The sequence below is a fragment of the Amia ocellicauda genome, chromosome 16, assembly GCF_036373705.1.
Source record: "Amia ocellicauda isolate fAmiCal2 chromosome 16, fAmiCal2.hap1, whole genome shotgun sequence".
Lineage (NCBI taxonomy): Eukaryota > Metazoa > Chordata > Actinopteri > Amiiformes > Amiidae > Amia > Amia ocellicauda.
This window is the reverse complement of record NC_089865.1, coordinates 13202860-13221095: the sequence shown is the minus strand read 5'-3', so window position 1 is coordinate 13221095 and position 18236 is coordinate 13202860. Positions and strand designations below refer to the sequence as shown.

Sequence of the window (18236 nt, the reverse complement as noted above, 5' to 3'; positions counted from 1 at the left end):
TACACATCAATGCTTACAGCTCTGGAAAAAATTGAGACCACTGCAAAATTATCAGTTTCTCTGGTTTTACTATTTATATGTATGTGTTTGGGTAAAATGAACATTTTTGTTTTATTCTATAAACTACTGACAACATTTCTCCCAAATTCCAAATAAAAATAAGAATAGAATGGAATGGCTGCCATACATGTAGAGATGCTGATTTAAGAAACATTTGTGGTCTCATAATTTTTTCCAGAGTTGTATTTTGTACATACAGTGGATGCTATAGAGATGGTCAGGACATATTATATGGTTAATATTGATTGTCTGGGAATGAAGACACTTTTTTTTTTTTCTCATTCATACTCAAATTGATCATGATATTTTCATGATTACTATTATGAAGTCTTAAATAAAAGAGCAGATCAACCCATTCGATTATTATTGTCACTGGATTTTGCTGATTAAAGGCTAATAAAACACTAGATATATTGATGAATACACACTGGTGACATTATTTGAAGTCAATTGCCAGAATAATGAATGTAAATTTCTGGAAAATAAGTTGAGAAACAAATCCATTGATAACAACATATATTTGCAGAGGTGTCATTCTTTGCAGCTGTCTGGGTTTGGACATTACAAAGATGCTCCAAGTCATGGTCATTGATCACACACACACAGCTGGGGAACTCGGCTAAAGTTGTGCCTTTATAAGATGGATTTAAACCTTTTTTTTTTTATTTGGTACTGATTGCATCTATTTGACCTAATCACTGGATAACTACAACTTCTTCAACAACCTATTCTGTAAATTAGGAGGTGTTCCCTTAGGTAATTTTATCTCACTGTTGAGATACGGATAGCATCAGTCCATGCTGAGGTCAACAGTATCCTTTACTCTAACTGACCTAGGTCACGAGTGACCACCCTACCAGATAGTGACCTTTGCAAAGTTTTTGAAGCGGGGTGGAATCTTGGCTAATTCCTTCGCAGCTCGTGGAAAAATATAGCTCTTCTATAATTGGGCAGTGTCTTAAGAGTCCAAAGTGCCGAGAGCAGTTTGTTTCTAAAAGATGTGCATTGTGTTGACGTGACTTGAGTAGTGATGTTTTGGCAAGATGACCTGGAAAACGCCAGTGGGTCAATTGGTGTCAGACTACATGTGCAGCAACTTGCCTGAAGGGGAAGAACTAAACAAAACTCATTGTGTCCTAAATGAAAAAGCTAGAGAGAACCAAAGTGGAGACCAGATCCAGAAGCAACCAACAAATGATCCAAGAAAAACAAACCGCTGAGCCCTGACCAGACAGAAAGCCGGGCACCTTCTCTCCCAAGTGTTAACAGTGACCCTGAACACAGCTTACTTTAAGAAGACAACCATCATTTGAATGCTAATGTAAAAGGGGCTAATCACCTTGTAATCACAAAGCTTCTCTTTGAGTGAACCCTTGTCAAGACTTGGGAAAGGAGCAGCTTTACCAGTTTGGGGCTATATCAGCTAACATGATAATCCTCTAATGTGAAATGCAAATCAGTTGCTCTTTTGTTCTTCTAAAGCAGGACTGTGTGTGAGATGCCTTGTGTGAAGGGCCTCTGGTACAGAGACAGCTTTGTGGAACATCGAGTGGGTTCAATTTTTAGATATTAGGCTGTAATGCATTTTATGCATATACAAATGATTGAGAGAGCTTTTAAGTTCCCAAGAAGTGAAAAACACACCATTATGCGAGAGAACCTTTAACCCTCTTTAGAGCACTGTGCACACTAATTTGAGTTAAACCCTTTAAAAAGAATGTGCAGAGAAAACCAACCAATCTCTGGCCACAAATGAAGCTGACCACAAATGTGACTAGGATTGATTACATCATACACCATTATTATTTTCAAGACTTTTTTCTTCTCAGGATTTTGATCAGCCTGGCACTTTTCAGTTACATCTCTGGAGATATAAAATAATCAATGCATTAAATAATCCAAAAAAAGGGAGACTTCAATATGAGATTTTTATAATTAGGCACTTTCCATTTCAATGTTATTCCAGAAAATGTATCCATAGACAGTGCAAAAGGTTACAACATGTAAATGGAAAATTACCTCTAACACTAAATTCTCTTAAACAAATTCCTTCCATTAGACACACGGGAAGAAAGGGAATGCTCCGGGACTACCCTTCAAATCAGTGACGGGCCTTTAGAGAACCGAGAACCTGAACTGGCGAGACTGTCTTTGTCGTGATCTTCAAAGTAGTTTTGCTCTATTCTCCTGCAGAAGGACAACAGGTTGCTATAGTTCTTCACCTTCTCCCCCAGTTCATTGCTCGTGAGCTGAGTGGTGAGGATGGTGAACAGATGTCCAAAGACCAGAGCATCCAGTTCAGTTGGTCTGAAAAGAAAAAAACAATTTAGGCGGTTGTTTCCTCCCCCTCCCCTGCCGACCGGTCTCCGATAACCGTACCAGGTTAAGCGCAAGTCAGAAATTAGCATTCTCAAGGTACGGCTGCGGATGCCCAGTCAGCTGCTGGCATTTTGTAACTAAATTAAACAAAACCTCCAAAGGTTTCACTGATGCATGCAATCTTAATTTTTATTACTGCAATTTATTATACATTCCCCAAGCTTATGACAAACCCGGCTGTCATTAACAGATTAATTATAATTTCCCTATGCAACAGAAATTAAAGAAAATGTGAGCACAGGCCTGCATAAAACAATGTAAGTAGGGTACAGTATTTTATCATTTTCCTGGCTACCCTTCACCCATCTTAAAAAAAAAAAAAAAAAAAAAAAGGAGGAACTGGAGGTCTGTTCCTGTAGTCTTCCCTGCAGCTAGTGTGCATAACAAAAAGCCTCTTCTTAAAGGAGGGGTGCACATCAAACAAGGAAATGCTCTTCTGGGCTTTTCATCTGCCAAGCAGCCTGACACCAGTGAAATGCAACCTACATGGATGCAGCCTTTGGAGCCATTTCTTTTGTACCACAGGCTAAACAAATGGAAATAAACATGACAGCGAAATCAAAGGACAGTGCATGCTCGGACAGTACATGTCCCCTGTTTTACCTACAGTAAGGCCCCTCCCTCTGAGGTTGACCTTTTGTGACCCATTTCCAGCTGGGATTGCCAACCCCAGCACCACCCTTTCCACTCTTCTCTGCCCCCCACAAACCGACCACAAGCAGATGCACAGAAAGCAGCCTTTGGAAGCTGCATCTCACAGGTTCTCGAAGCTGAGAGCTGCTTCAGCTGGGAGGCAGCACATACAGCAGCAGCCAAACAAGTTAGCGCTGGTTAAAATACCTCGAATAAAACTGGAAAACAAACACTAATCTTATCAGTTAATGACACAAAGACTGACACGGATTCCAAATGTGCGGCTCTATTGAGAGGTTGGAATCCCCTGTGCCCTTAAGACATGAAGTGTTCGTAAATATAAACACACACGACACACTCAGCATTTTGTGCCATGGCTGAGATTTCAGTTTTATAATCACAAGTTAAAGATCTTGGCAAGAAAAGGGAAAGACTGCATGGATACCTTTATTCCTTGTAAAATAATCTCCACTGAATCAAATAATGTCTCGTAAAACTGTCACGTATTCAAGCAAATCTTGCAGTGCGATATATTTCTTAGTTTTTTCAGCAGTAGAAACCGGATACAGAATGTATGTAAAACTTACTGTTTATTGAAGAAGTAGGGCTGTGTCCCTAATCGTTGTGACAGGGCTTGACAGCACTGACTCACATCTTCATACACCTACAGAAATGAGAGCAATACCAAATTAGTCTTGTTTTAACCCCTTGTCTGCTAAACTGGGCACAACAAAATATTGTTATTACTTTAAATACATTACTAAACCTTTATGCTTTCACCTTTTACTTTTAAAGAGCTGGCATGTATACCTATTATTTTTACTGTCTGCTTCCATTAGGAGAGGTTAAAGGATTATGTCAGAGTTTTCATGGTATGAGGGTTTTACTTTTCGTGGTTTCGTTAGAGTAGGTTGAGGATGAGTGTTTTGCTGCCTTGGGTGTACTTTTAAAATCTCGCTCAGCGGTAGAATTTACAGCAATCAATCTTTCTTTAAAATCATCTTTTATGTTTAAATGACTTCCATATGTTCTGGTTTTGCAAAAAAAAAAAAAAACATCCCTAACACATGCAAAAAGAATAAACAAACCACCTGAAATGTGTTTAAATTAATTGAGGGTTACATTTAATCTTTTACTCAAGCTTGTTCACGTCTAAACAAACAAACATTAATACTAACCTGTTCCAGGGTTTTCCCTGCCCAGCCAATGGCTTTCATCTTGCGCCTGATTTCCCACTGTTTCTGATAAGCCAGGATATGACTCAGGGGCCATGGGTAAGGACTGCTAAATCTCGGCCTAGTAATCTTAAAAATAAATGAAGAGTAAATCAATCAATAAATAAAACTCGAGCTGTGTTTGTTAAAGTATAGTTATTAACTGTATAGTTTTTAATTGCTTTTGTGGGGGGAAATGCAAATCTACAACGTTTACTAATAGAATATAGTTTATTTTCCAAGTGTGTGTCAGTTACTAGTTAATTAGTTACTAGTTAGTTTGCTATTGTATATAAGTTTAATTTTTGCCCTTACAATTCAATAGAGTTGCACTTGCACATGGGAAAGCTGTACTTTTTTTATTTTGTATTGGTATTTTATAAAGCAAATACATATATATATGTATGATTTAAGATTAATTCTTAATGAGGCATTAATTGCCAAAATGAACACTAATCAGTTTATAGGCTGTATTGGGTAATTTACAGATTTGTATTTTTACAAAAATAAAACAATCTTATAAATTGTAAATATAACCCATCATGATAAATGCAACTGTACACATATGCAAGTAAAAATATTATATTTGTTGAGTGTATTATGATCTCAACCAGCTTTAAGATAATAGTCACAAAGCAATGTTATAACATTTAAAAAACGCTCCATCTTAACTCTACAGTAAGCGCTCCCACTAGCAATAAAAGTCGCAGGGAGAAAAAAAGTGACATGTAGCTTCTTGAAAATGTATGCACAGGCAAAGTAAATGAACACTGTATTACTAATGCTGTAAAGTACAATGTATCATTTATGAGCTGGGAGCTGCAATTGTAAAGAAAGCCCCTTTTCATTAAATTTTAATTAAGATAAATGCTGTGAAAATGCTCACCTCCATAGCTGTGTTTTCATCACACCACTGGATGTACAACTGCAAAGCACAAAGGGAATCTCAGCAGACTTAGAACCGGCATATAGGAAAAAGACTTTACACCGTGCAAATGTAATCCTTACTCATATTTACTTGTGATTTATGAAGGAACAGCTGCAATATTAAAAGGTTACAAACATTTCATTAATGATATTCTGGAGTGTAATGATACATTATCAGCATAGCACAGAAAGGAGTGTTTGTTGTAAAAATAAATATTTTGCGAAATAACAGAAACAGTAGGTGAAACTAATTAAAATGAAAAAACGTCAGGGTGACCCTTTTAATTTCTCATTAATTCAGCTGCACTGATTGCTCATTTACTTTCCTGATGGAGACAATCAGGGAGGATAATAGAGACTTATCAATGCACTAATTAATTGTCACCACTGCACTGTTATTAATAGAACACAGTAAGCATAGGATGAGGGTAGATAAACAGTACATGTGTGTGGCTGATAAAACAAAAACTGTTTCAATGTTTGAATGTGAAATGTGCAACTAAATCACCAGAATTCCATTTGAATGCATATGGTGACATACTGCTATCAGATAACCTTCAGACTCATTAAAGGAGTCTTTCATTTCTTTCTCTTGAAGTTTTCAAATCATACATATAAGAACACAGAGGTAAATTTAAGCAAGAAAGAAATGTTTCTTCAAATACATGCAGCTCAAATCAAGGTTACTACATGCTGACTACTGTAAAAGAACCCTTAAAAATCATTAGGAGTCCTTTAGTGTGTCAGGTTTACATGAAGCAACATCAACCACTGCCAACAAGAAGCAAGAAAAATGTGTCGTGCATTCTTAGTCATTTGCTATTTAGAGCCAAAGCTACATAAGTTTTGAAAAGTTACGGTACCTCAGCTGTCAGCAGCATATTATTCACAAGTTCCATGTAGGCTTTCATCTCTGCCTTCTGGACTTCATCCAGTCCGTCACTAAGTGAATGGCCCTAAAGGGACAAAGAACAAGTATGTGCTACATAATTCCAGTCAGTTTTGCTCCAGGACAGCCACAGTTAAAAAGGGAATCATGACCTTATTGCAAAACAGTGCTTAATCGGACTTAATCTAATCAATAATTTGAACTGGGTGAGTCTTGTTTTGAATCAAAGTAAAAGTAAAAAGATAGATTACAAATAAGACACCTACAATTCTTTACTAATAATTGCAGCATTTCATCATGCTTCTGATGGTTACAAACATTGTTTTAGGATCCAAAATAATACTTTAGACTTACGACTTTAAACTTGAAATACTCACAAATGATTCCATTAAAGTTATGGTAGGATACGTTTAGTGCTTATGCACCACAATAGGTGCTCAAATAATGTATTGTCAGTTTCCCTCATAGGATGTAATGTAACTAATGTGTGCACCAAGGATGAGAGTTCCTTCCCACATTAAGCCTTCTGGGACAAAATCTATGGATTTTACCCTTTTTAAATATATAAAAATACATCAAAGACACATTTTGTTTTATTTGACAAATCTGATAGCTTAGTGGTGGTGGTGAGCATTCATAAATGTTTTTATATAAATTGTCAAATCAATGTGTGTGCCACAATGTGCCTGGGAATGATGGATGAAGTGGTCCTGCAGTTTCTGTGACTGAATGCGTTCGTATAGAAGAAGTTTCTCTTACCTTCGCCTTGGTAAACTGGACTATCGGACCAAGTTCCGATACAACTTGATTACCAACGTGTATAAAGGGCACTTTACCTGAGGGCAAAAAAAGGGAAGAAAGAAAGAAAAAGGCAGAAAAGTGGTTGCATAACCTGCTTACAATGCTCTGCAGTCAGAAGTGGAACAAAGCGTAAAGAAATCCATTGTAGTCAGTCAGCCTGAGAGCTGACAGAAATTAAATTGTGTCCAATGACTTTTCACACAACCAGAGTCAGTGGCAATATTGCCAAAGGGCTTCTGCACAAGTCAGAAAGCACAAAAAGTGTTTTGTCTGCACCAAGACATTGAGGTTCATTATTTTTTTATTTTATCTATTATTTTAGAAAATCGACAGCAACAAAATGTCATGCTTGTAGAATTTAGCTGAATCAAAGGCCACATTGAGGTGGTTACTTCGTTTATTCACAACAGACAATCTTACTTATTTCTACTATTTAGTAAACTCTCCAAACTGCTTGGTGATGTTTTGATAGTAATGGCAAATGTGGATTAATTTTTCTTGGTGTGCTCTGAAATTAATCAATTTCATGCTGCTGATAATGCGGAGATGCACAGTGAACCTTGACTCGACTCTCCGTCTCTCAGTCAGGCTTTTTTCACCTCCTCCATCAGGCCCCGTTTCTGAGTTGTTCTGCAGTTTCAGATTGCCCCAGTCAATCAGTTAACTAGATCTCTCAAGCCGCAAATCTATTTTCTGCTGAGCTGAAATTAATAACGTTCTTTCAGGAGCTATGAAAGATAGCCTATTATGTGTGAGGGCTGGAAAAAGTCTGTTAGCATCCAACAATGTGCTCACATTTCCTAAAAGGAAATTAAATCTAGTCATAATAGGATTTTGAATGCTGAATTAAAAAAGCAACGTCGACACCAGAATCCAGAATGAGGAAATCCCACAGAAGTTGCTTGTGTTATTTAAGTGTATATAGGAGTATATATGTATGTATGTATAAAGCTACAAAATGGTTACAAAAATAAACATGATGCAGAGCACTGTGACATGATGTTGTACCTCTTATTCTTATTTCATATGAAAGATGGACTGTAGATTGAGATCTATAAGACCAAAATGATAGCCATGAAATCCCAGATTTAGTCAGACAGACAGATTGATAGAGTCAGACAAGAGAGATACCATATGCAGAGAGGCAAAGAGATTGACAGATTGATAAATAGGTAGATGGTAATGGGGGATCCGTTTCTAGTGGTAAACTGCATTAAATATTGGCACAAAAGTGAAAAATGTATATATATTTGATGCATGGAACCTGCTGTTAGGCCTAGTTCACATAGAGTTCACACTAACAGCAGGTTCTGTCATGGTCCTTTTCAATAGATTCATTCTTCACTATCTCACTGGCAGCCTTAGGGTAATGGATGAGGTGTGATGCTCCAACAAAGGCCTCATCTGCATCCATACGATAAAGTGTATTACAAAAGAAATGCAGGTTGCTTTGAACAGAGGTCTCTTAGGGTTTCTCACATATGTTCCTTATAAACAGAAAAAGTGCTCATGAGATGCACATACACAGCCCTCTAAAATGTAGTAAAAGACACGTTTTGTTTCAAATAAAAATCATCTTTGTTTTTATTGTTCTCAAAATCTTTCATCCACAAAATTACTAAGCCCTGGTATAATTATTCTGAGATAGGTGCAATGTTATCCATTAACTCAAAATAATACCTTGAATAAGTAAATCAAACTGCAGGACAGCAAGTTGGAAAGCTGCTTTACAATATAGCAAAATTCTCAGCTGCAAAGCAGACGTTGCATAGGTTTCAACCCGTGTTAAAATTTATTTTACTATACCTCCATTGTAGATGGTTAGAGCAAGAACATTAAGGTCACTGTCCTGAACGGTTCTTCCGTATCATCTCACTGGATCAGCTGACATTGCTGGACTAATAAAAACCTCACACCCTTTCAATGACAAGTTTGAACTGTACTCGGTTTCTTGAAAAATCACTGGAACCGTGCTTAAATATTAATTAGGTTTACTATGTACTGCAGCTGCGTCTGCAATAAACACATACCCACTGTTATGGGTGCATTACACACACACAACAGTATATATTGCATTGTTTGTAACCCTAGAAAACCCTAGAAGAGGAGCAATTAGTATGGCTGCATCTAATGGTGACGCCGAATGGCTGCAAGCTGAAATATGGTTGCCATGACACTGTAACTCCAGAGCTCAGATGCACACCGGGAACAACAGACTTACCAGATGGGGACATGTACTCTGCATTGGATCGACAGACCACCTGGACGGGCAGATTGCACATCCGCAGATATGCCTGCAAATTGAAATATAAATAAATAAAAGACGGGATGGCAAATTCAATACTGGAAAAAACACATTCATACTAACACACGTGCATGTTTCTAAGTGTATGTGCATGTAAGCTAGGTTCCCGGGGACAGCCGAACAAGGGAACCCAGCTGTCTTATTATTTCTAGTGCACATTTTATTTTCACCTCTGGTACATCTGTGGTACACACAGAAATGTAGTGTTTGCACTGATGCTAATACGCAGTGTATAAATTACACACTTCAGGCAATCATTTCATTAATTTGCAGTTTATTTGTGTACTTCTCTGGTGACTGCCATTACAAATTAATGTGATGAAGTAATTGTTGGTTCTTCCGCTTAAGTGAATGTGGGAAAGGTAGTTACTCAGGGAAAAGGACAGGGCAGATAACCCCTCTCCTCATGCAAATATATTACAAAACCATAAAATACAGGTGTTGGAAAAAAATTACCTCAAGCAATTGATTAGAACGATAGCAAATCATAAATCTCATTTGCTTTTGTCATTATCCATTTTGATATTCTTCCTGCTCTTATGCATTTACCAGAAACTTAAGACGAATACTATTTGATGCCTAAGGGTTTTCACACTACACAAGGACTCAAGGAGTTTAACTGGTGCTCTACCACTATTGCAAATACTGCATTTTGCACATACCTGCCACAGAGTGTTGTTGTTGATTTCTCATATAAATGTAAAATATTTTAAAGTGACAATTATTAATAATCTTTTCCATTAATTGAATGCACCAAGCAAATCCCATCAAGCAAAATATGCAACCAAAAAACATTTAGAGCATTATAAGAATTCAAGATAACACAACTGACCACCATAAAACAGATATGTTCTTTATTGATTCCTATGATGATAGCCATTTCTTTATTTTCTTTTTTATCCATAATACTATCCCATAGTGTTTGTTCGAAACTCAAATTGTCATGATGGTTGTTGTATTGTTCAAACAGTGTTTTTCTCCCATTGTGTTTTGGGGAGAACGTATTATACAATGGAAACAGAAGATTAGATAACTATGGGGAAAACATGTACTGAAAATGATAAATTATTGCATTTACATACATGCGATGTAGAAACCAACTGTCTCATCTTTATGCAACGATTTCAAAGGAAGCCAGTGTCTTGCAGTAAAGTAACATTACAGCATTGTATGTTTCATAATATAATCTGAAAAGACAGAAATACTAAAATTGCACTTCAGAAGAGAAAATGTATTCAGAACAGGGTAGAGAGTCAGGACACAGAGGGAGAAAAAAAATCTAAAAATCTTTGAGTTTGATTTTCCTCTATTTATCATTATTTTGTTTGGCAAGCACAATGTCATTGGTTCCCAGAAGAATTATAGGACTGTACTGCAGAAGACAAACAATTTACTGGCACTTTGCCTCACTGAACAGCACTGCCAGCCTGCCACCAGCTATTAATTTTAAGCCATACGTGTTTTAGTCATTCAGCCTGAACAAACATATTTGTTGGGGCACCAGCCCATTACATTTAGAAAAGGCGCCCGTGAAGTGTTTAATTTGAAATTGCTACTTCTCTACCACTCCTAGAGAAGAGGTGATATCCATGCAATGATTAGATAGGCTAATTCACGATTTCCTGATCTCTACTCTCCACCTCAATATAAAAATAAAAAATATCAATACTACTAATCAGTTTAATTCAAACTTCAGCTGATTTGTAACAGTGAAACCTCTGGAATTTCTAAACCAGAGAAAGCAACTAGCCAAACATCTTTTTACTGCCTTTTATTTCCCTCTTGACAGGAAAGTGAAGTTTAATTTTGGCCAGCCTTACCACATTAATTCCCTTTACAACAGGACTCTAAATTAACTTTAAGGCTATGCTCCTAGCCTGAGGAGGAGTGTTCGACTGCAGAGAGCTCCTCGGTGCACTTCAGGAGACACCATTGAAATTATTCTGGAGCCAGAGCTGCGAGCGCGCTAGCTGACAGCTCTGGCCTCGGTGGACACACTGAGGACAGGGTCCTGTTCCAAACAACTGCCACGGTATTCTCAGGACATTTACATTATTCAAAGATAAATGCATTGTCAATTCTGTGTCTCAAAACACTAGATATGTGTTACTTTATTCCTCCAGCAGCCAAAGGTTGTTTCACCTCCTCTGGTCAGAAGAGAAACTACAAATGAAATTAAATGTATACCGGAACATGCAGAATAATTTAATATTGGCTTTACAGAGAGGAATAAACAACTACCACAAAATAAATACAAGCCATCTGCTTTAAAAAACAAAACAACATTTTCTGATTCCAAAAACATGAAACTAAAGAGGGGGGAAATTAACTCTTATAGGCCTATATTTGTTCTGGTGCATTTGTAAATATTTGTATTTGTATTAATTGAAAAAAAAGCTTGATTTAATAGTTGTTCTAATAATAAATCACAGCTAGCATTTTTGTAATTGTCTTTTCTTTTTTTTACCACACCCTCCCTTGACAATGGATGACTGTTACATTTTGACAAGCACATGTGCTGTAAATGTATCATTTGTTTCACTTGCACACTACTCAATGCATTTGTTGTTATGCCAGTTGCCAGGACTGCACAATGACATCTAAAATATCCTCCTTTTTCATTAAGCTCATAGAGATCTAGTGTGTGGACTTTCTGCCAGCTGATAAAATTATTTATTTTGCCATTATATTAAAAAACAATTGTACAAACATAATTACTCCTTTAATGTGCTGTGTATTTCACCTTCATGAGGATCACAGTTTTCCATACAACTTCTAAAGTCAAATCCTTGTGAAATGTAAAGTAATATTTTTCAGTAAAATATGATTGAAGGATTGAATGAAAAATATATCTAAAACACCAGCCCCAATGTATACTATTTCAGCTCTCCCAGTTCTGAAGGGGTTAAATAGTGAGGTGTCATGGGCCCAGCATGTCCACTAATGTAGGCAATCACTGTGTCCACTCCTGGGAACCTGGTCAGAAACAGGGTCCAGGTTAGGATTTGTTTTAGTTTTATTTAGCCATTTCCGATGGCTTCAGCCTAGATCCTAATGGACACAACCACCTAATCCATCACTAATTGCCACCTTATTCAGAAGCCTCAACGAGGAAAGCCTACCATCCCCTATTCTACTCCTGCTATTCTACTATATGAGCTATGGACACTACCTGTGTTGGCTGGCAGTGAAAAAGGAGTACTTTATGGATATCGAATTCATACTTGGCCTTACAAGACATCCATTATCAACTCCCCAGAACTGTCAACCTGCACTTTAATGAGCACTGGACAACATCGAGCCCAAGAAGAGAAACAAATCTGTCTACAACACAAAACATGTATTACTACTGTTAAACCTCCTAGTGGAGTGAGTGTCACTGGTTATAAAGTGCAGCCCCATTTAAACATGTATAAACACAGAGTAACAAAATCCTGACGAAAAATCGTGAGTACTTTCAATACAAAGTCTTATTCAATTATGTAAAAGAATGGCTCAACAGCAACTGAAGTTGCATAAAAATATGTACGTGCCATTGAAAGATACACGTTTCTGAAATGGTTTGGACACTAATCTGGACCAAAACACAACCAATGTTACTTTAGGTCACATTAAGCAAAGGGCTACCAAATATGTTCTCCGTGTTCACCAAGATGGTGAACCCATGAATTTCACTGCTTAGTTTAGGGAGGAAAGATATGAGTTTAAAATACTACATAATTCATTTCCCAAGTTTCTTCAAATACTCCTACCTATTCCAGCCTTGATTTCTTAAAAACATTTTAGTTTATAGGTACACACACATGCCTTCAATCTAAGATTTAATTCTGAAAGTGCTTCCATATGTTTCTTTGTTGTACAATCCTGGCAACATGAGCTTCATTTATTTGATAAACATACTTTGGTACTTTTGCTGTATGATGTTTTCAGGTATGTCATACATCATATTTTCATTGTACGGTTACCGTACCTTAGCTGTGAATAGACCTCAGTTTCCATTGCTATTCTAAAGGTGTCTTGGGCATATGATAAGTTGTTTAATTACCCATTTTTTAACTTTTCCGCTCCGTGGAAGGAATGTTAACTTTTAAAAGTGAAAATCATGAATAAAGCTGTCTGTATAATAATCCATTTTTCATATCTAATGGTTACAGACTATGTTAGTGAAATAATGTGTCTGAGGTTACAAATGAAAACCGCACTGGATCATTCTTTATCCGGGAGACAGATTAAATTCCAAACCCTGTTACTGTAATAGGCACACTTGTAGTTTAACATAAATTAGAACTCTAATTATATTAGGTACTATTTTAAACAAAATAACAGATTCCTTAGAACCCATAGATGTAATTTATAGTGAAGCCAGGTTCATTTTCCAGAACAATCAATTTCATACTGCAGCAGAAGACTAATATAATGATGTAACGCAATTTTTCTCTGGAATGCTGAAAGCCTGGATTCTCAGTTATCACTGAGGGGTCTCGAAGATAAATGAAGATGCAATTTATTCAGTCATAATTTCATATTGAAAATGCTATAAAGGGTGTCCATGTGGGTATCAGCAAAGTGGAAAGGGACTCTTAATATATTTGGGTCTAAAATATTACGGACAAGAAAGAGGTTATTTATTACTCCCATCTTGCTTAATCAGAAACTTGTCTTTCAGTCGGTGATGGAATTATGAGCCTTTGAAGATAAATATTTAAATTTCAGGAGTGTAGAAGTAACCAGTTTATGATAAGCAAAACTCGACAATATCAAATCTTTGTGGGTCTGCATCGTCATATATAAAAGGATGATGAAATGGCTTTTAACGTTAGTGTTTTTAATTAGTTGTATGCCTTAAATTGAAAGTAAAAGAATGAGGGGGTTAATGAATAATCAGTTGCACCTATTTCAGCAATATATACCACATAATATTTTGTAGCACTGATTTATTTCATCTGTCAAGTCAACCCATATCTGCATATGTAAGATGTACTGTCCTCATAATATTTACAGTGGAATAAAAATAAAATTGCAACTAAACGACAAATTAATAGGAAAAACACTTATTGACTTATAATAATTGATCTCCTTCGGTTTCATTAGACAACAAGGTTACTGATCCCCGATGCCCACTTACACTATCATTCCTAGCCATGTGCAATTACTGTTCTGTGTAATATATGTTTATAGCAAACACTGCTGCTCTTGCTAGCCAAGATAATACATTAACTAAACAACACATGCAAACCATGTATGTATATATATATACCCATGGTTTTATTTTTTTACCTGAACAGCAAGGGATGAGGCATGATCTGAGAGCAGTATTTGGTCATCTGCAAAACAAAGTTTAAAGCATTTCTTTAGAATTTAGAAGTTCTTGCTCATAGGAAAATGATCGATGGGGCTGCACACCTTCAATTATGCTATAAGATACTTATTGTTTCAAAGATACCATAACACTGGAATATCACTATCACTTTTATATATTAGGTAAGCGTTTAAATGACCCGCACTAATACATATGTCCATACATCTCTAAAGACGTATTAGAAAGTAACGGCAGAGTGTAAAAACCTTCATAAATGAATGCTGTAAGCCTCGTCTCAGTCTGACACAGGAAAGAAAGATGACAAGTTTGCCGCAATAAAAAAATATCTGGTTAGAGGACTGGGGCTGGTAACTATTAGTCTTCATTACTTTGCAGTCTTCTGACAACTGTAGCATGCTGCTGAGCCCCAAATGGGGGCTATAATGTGATCTTATGATATATGAAGAGCTGCTAAAGCCAGCCTGAATCTTCCCGATCTGTTTTAACAGTATCTTTTTCCTTTTTTTCTACTACTTTTTTTTTTTTTTAAACGAAGAGCTGTGCTTTACCACAAAGCTTCAGAAATCTGCTGCCTCAGCTGTTGGTGCAGTAAATCTACCGAGCCCTCCTGCTACTGCATCATTTAATTCTGCCCACAGCAGCTACAGAACAGGTCAATAACACGGGAAAGCACCCCCTCAAGCAAGCTCTGTTGTTTTGTTTTTTTTGGTTCTAAAAAAAGGTAGGGGGGCTGTTATATTCAAATAACAGTGTATTTTTTTATGCTGTGTACATTTACTGTTTTAATTTACTTTCCTTTCTTATTTATACCTAATCCATATACTGTGACACTCTATGGAAAGGCATAGTCTTTTGTTGTAGCACAAATGCCTGCACTGTTAATTGCGAAATGAATTACTCACCCTTCAGAGGCTGAAACAGTGTTGCATTTTCAGGCCAAGGTTCTGCAGCTGTATGAAACAAATGGCATGCATAATTAACTAGGTACCGCACAGTGAAGCCGCATGGCACAAATATACGTTACACAGTGTTTTTCCTTGTTTAGTCTATACATGCCTGCAGTGTGCACATTTAACACCTTTAACAACCCCGTCTTTCATTAGAGAGAGAATGTATGCACACACTACCCAACATTCAAAGATTTCAATTATAGTCTACAGATTTAGATCTTTTGCTCCTTGATATAACTTGAAAGATTTCAATTAGGTATTTAGGTGACAGACATGTTTATTGTTTTACCATCCACTTATGGGTGCATTCTGTATTCATTTTTTGGTGTTTCAAATCAATTGTCCAGACACTTCAAAAGAATTCAAGACTTTCAGGCATTTCTAGGCCTCAAGGGTTTAAGGGTTTTCTCTAGCCTTCATTACTTCATTGAAATAAATATTAAGATAAGTCGTCAAATCACCTGTTGATTACAGGTCTTAATCGGTTATTAACTGAAAGGTAACCCATGGTTAATTGCCATTGCTGATCAATAGTCCCCCTTCTCAGTCCACCTAATGCAACTTGGTTCACCCTAGGCTAATTTCACTACGTCTCACATTCTACATTATTTTAATATATTCTGCATCATCAGTTTTTCCTTTCCTAACAATTTATATTTTCACAACTGCTGAAGATGAAAACATTATAAATGTCGTAAAACGAAGGATGTCTCAATAATTTTGAAGCCACAAAGTTCTAGTTGATCTAGTCCATGTCATTTTACCTTCACTTGTAACACGTATGTCAGATATATACCTTTGCTAAAAGGTTAAATAAGAAATATACATGATAGAATTAAACTGTACTGTATGTCACAGAGGAACACAAAAACTTTTTTTAAAAATTTAAAACAGTAAATGGATGAGTCTGCAAATGTGAAGCCATTACAAAATCAATTGTAAACACATAAGAAAAGATTTTAAAACACATTTGAGGTTGAGGTAGTGTTTTGTTCTTTATGGAATTCTTGGCCTGTTGCTAAACTCATTCCGTCATGAACAATAAATAGCCTTTCTGAGTTTTTGTAAAATATTACGATTCCTCTAATATTCTTGAATCATGAAATACATACACATACTTGTTACTCTCACTGTACATCAACAGAAATAATGTTGATGTTTCGTGTATTTCACTGTACCACTTAATAGCTGTTAGACTTGACAATTAAACACGGGTGAGCCTTTCAAAACCCTTCTGCTCACAGATTATTATATTATAATAGACAGTTCAGAATGTGAATATGATCCAAATATATTTCAGTTGTAGCTTTGCAAACTAAATATCCAAAGGGGGAAGCAGAACATAAATGTGTTTTATTCATACTCCATTTCTGCACATTTCCAGTACAATCTTCCTCTTCTGAGAAACCATCTAATTGCTTCATAATTCCACCCACCTGAGACAGAAGTTATAACCATTTCTAAAAATACAAAACAAAGTTGAAACAAAATGAAAAGGCAGCAGCGATGCAGCTTCTGTTCCTTATTTCACATAGTTAAACCACAATATGTCAACAAAATCTGTATCATTAAAATTGCCTTTGAAAGATGTGGAGCATCTTCTGCAGCATCAACATTTGTTCATAATCCATCTGCTGGTTATATTGTTTTTGTAACAAAACAAGAATGTATTTCAGACATTCACAAGAGCTATCTGAAAGTATTACAACTACTGAGCTATTTGGGTCTAAAGCTATTTATATACCAAACCTGTAGTTTTTAGTTTCATAGTTATCATCCTGACAAGTATTTTCCAGTTTAAGTATATATACCATGTCTTCAGTATCGAGAAGATCATCCCTCTCTAATGTGCTAATTGTCCATGTATTTATTTGGTTGTCTTAATTACAACATTATTCACTGCTGCTGTATTTAGTGTCATGTATTATTTGTACGAGGACACGGGTATTTCTATAAATAAGTGAATTGTTCACTGTGGCATGCACAATGTTTTTATGCCATATGTGTGAGGTGACAACCTACCCAATACATTCAATTTAAAGTGTCTGCACACTGACCAGATGAGCGCCGTAAATTAACGGACGAAACAACACATCTGCTGATATACACACAGACACTTATCCTGGCTGCAGGAAAATGAACAGTTGCATTAAAAGCGCGTATTAACTGACAGCCTTAATGATGCATCTGAAAAATAAATACGTCCTTGTTATCGTAACATATGAATCTTATTACCTGCTATCTGGGATACAAACGCCTCTGCAGCAAGAGACATGACGACAGATGAAAACAACTTTTAATGTACACTTGTGTTAAGAGATACAGAAAGAAAATAATGTTCCAGCACAGCCTACAAGGTTAAGGGCACAGAAGGCTTCGGGATGTGAACCCTGCGTCTGACAGACGTCGCGTTCTTGTAGCGCAGATTTCCGCAGGTCTGCGCAGATCTGCACAATTGCTTTGATCCCATTGGTGTAGCCACGCAGATCTGCGGAAACCTGCGCTACACGACCGCACGCGACCATAACACACGCTACCAACTGCTTCCGGGTGCAGCATAAGCATTACTTCCGGGTTGATTTGTTTATTTCTATATAAATATAATATAAATCAGATTTGCTTTTCGTGGCAGATTTTTCACTTAATTTATAATATAACCATGTTATATTTGAGCATTTGTTTTATCTCTTTCTCTTAGATGTCCTGTCATGTCGATTTCCAAGTCCAACTCGAGGCCGCGGTGAGCGGCTGCTTCTGC

General features: G+C 36.7%; 1 protein-coding gene across 1 annotated transcript; it reads right to left on the bottom strand.

The window, feature by feature from the left end:
- Positions 1-1974: 1974 nt before the first annotated feature.
- On the bottom strand, positions 1975-17883 carry mtx2 (metaxin 2). Its single transcript, XM_066687393.1, has 10 exons — positions 17714-17883; positions 15431-15478; positions 14486-14532; positions 9125-9197; positions 6862-6938; positions 6077-6169; positions 5173-5211; positions 4251-4376; positions 3660-3736; positions 1975-2367 (listed from the first exon to the last, which is right to left on the bottom strand). Exons 1-10 carry the CDS (start codon positions 17751-17753, stop codon positions 2157-2159), a joined length of 831 nt encoding a protein of 276 aa, XP_066543490.1. The 5' UTR covers positions 17754-17883; the 3' UTR covers positions 1975-2156.
- Positions 17884-18236: the final 353 nt, after the last annotated feature.

Excerpts from the sequence above, each read along its gene's own strand:
- mtx2 (XM_066687393.1), bottom strand. The coding sequence starts at position 17,753 with ATGTCTCTTGCTGCAGAGGCGTTTGTATCCCAGATAGCAG. Across the intron at positions 14,533-15,430 it reads ACTGTTTCAGCCTCTGAAGG|ATGACCAAATACTGCTCTCA; the intron begins GTGAGTAATTCA and ends TTTGTTTTGCAG. Across the intron at positions 6,939-9,124 it reads AGAGTACATGTCCCCATCTG|GTAAAGTGCCCTTTATACAC; the intron begins GTAAGTCTGTTG and ends TTTTGCCCTCAG.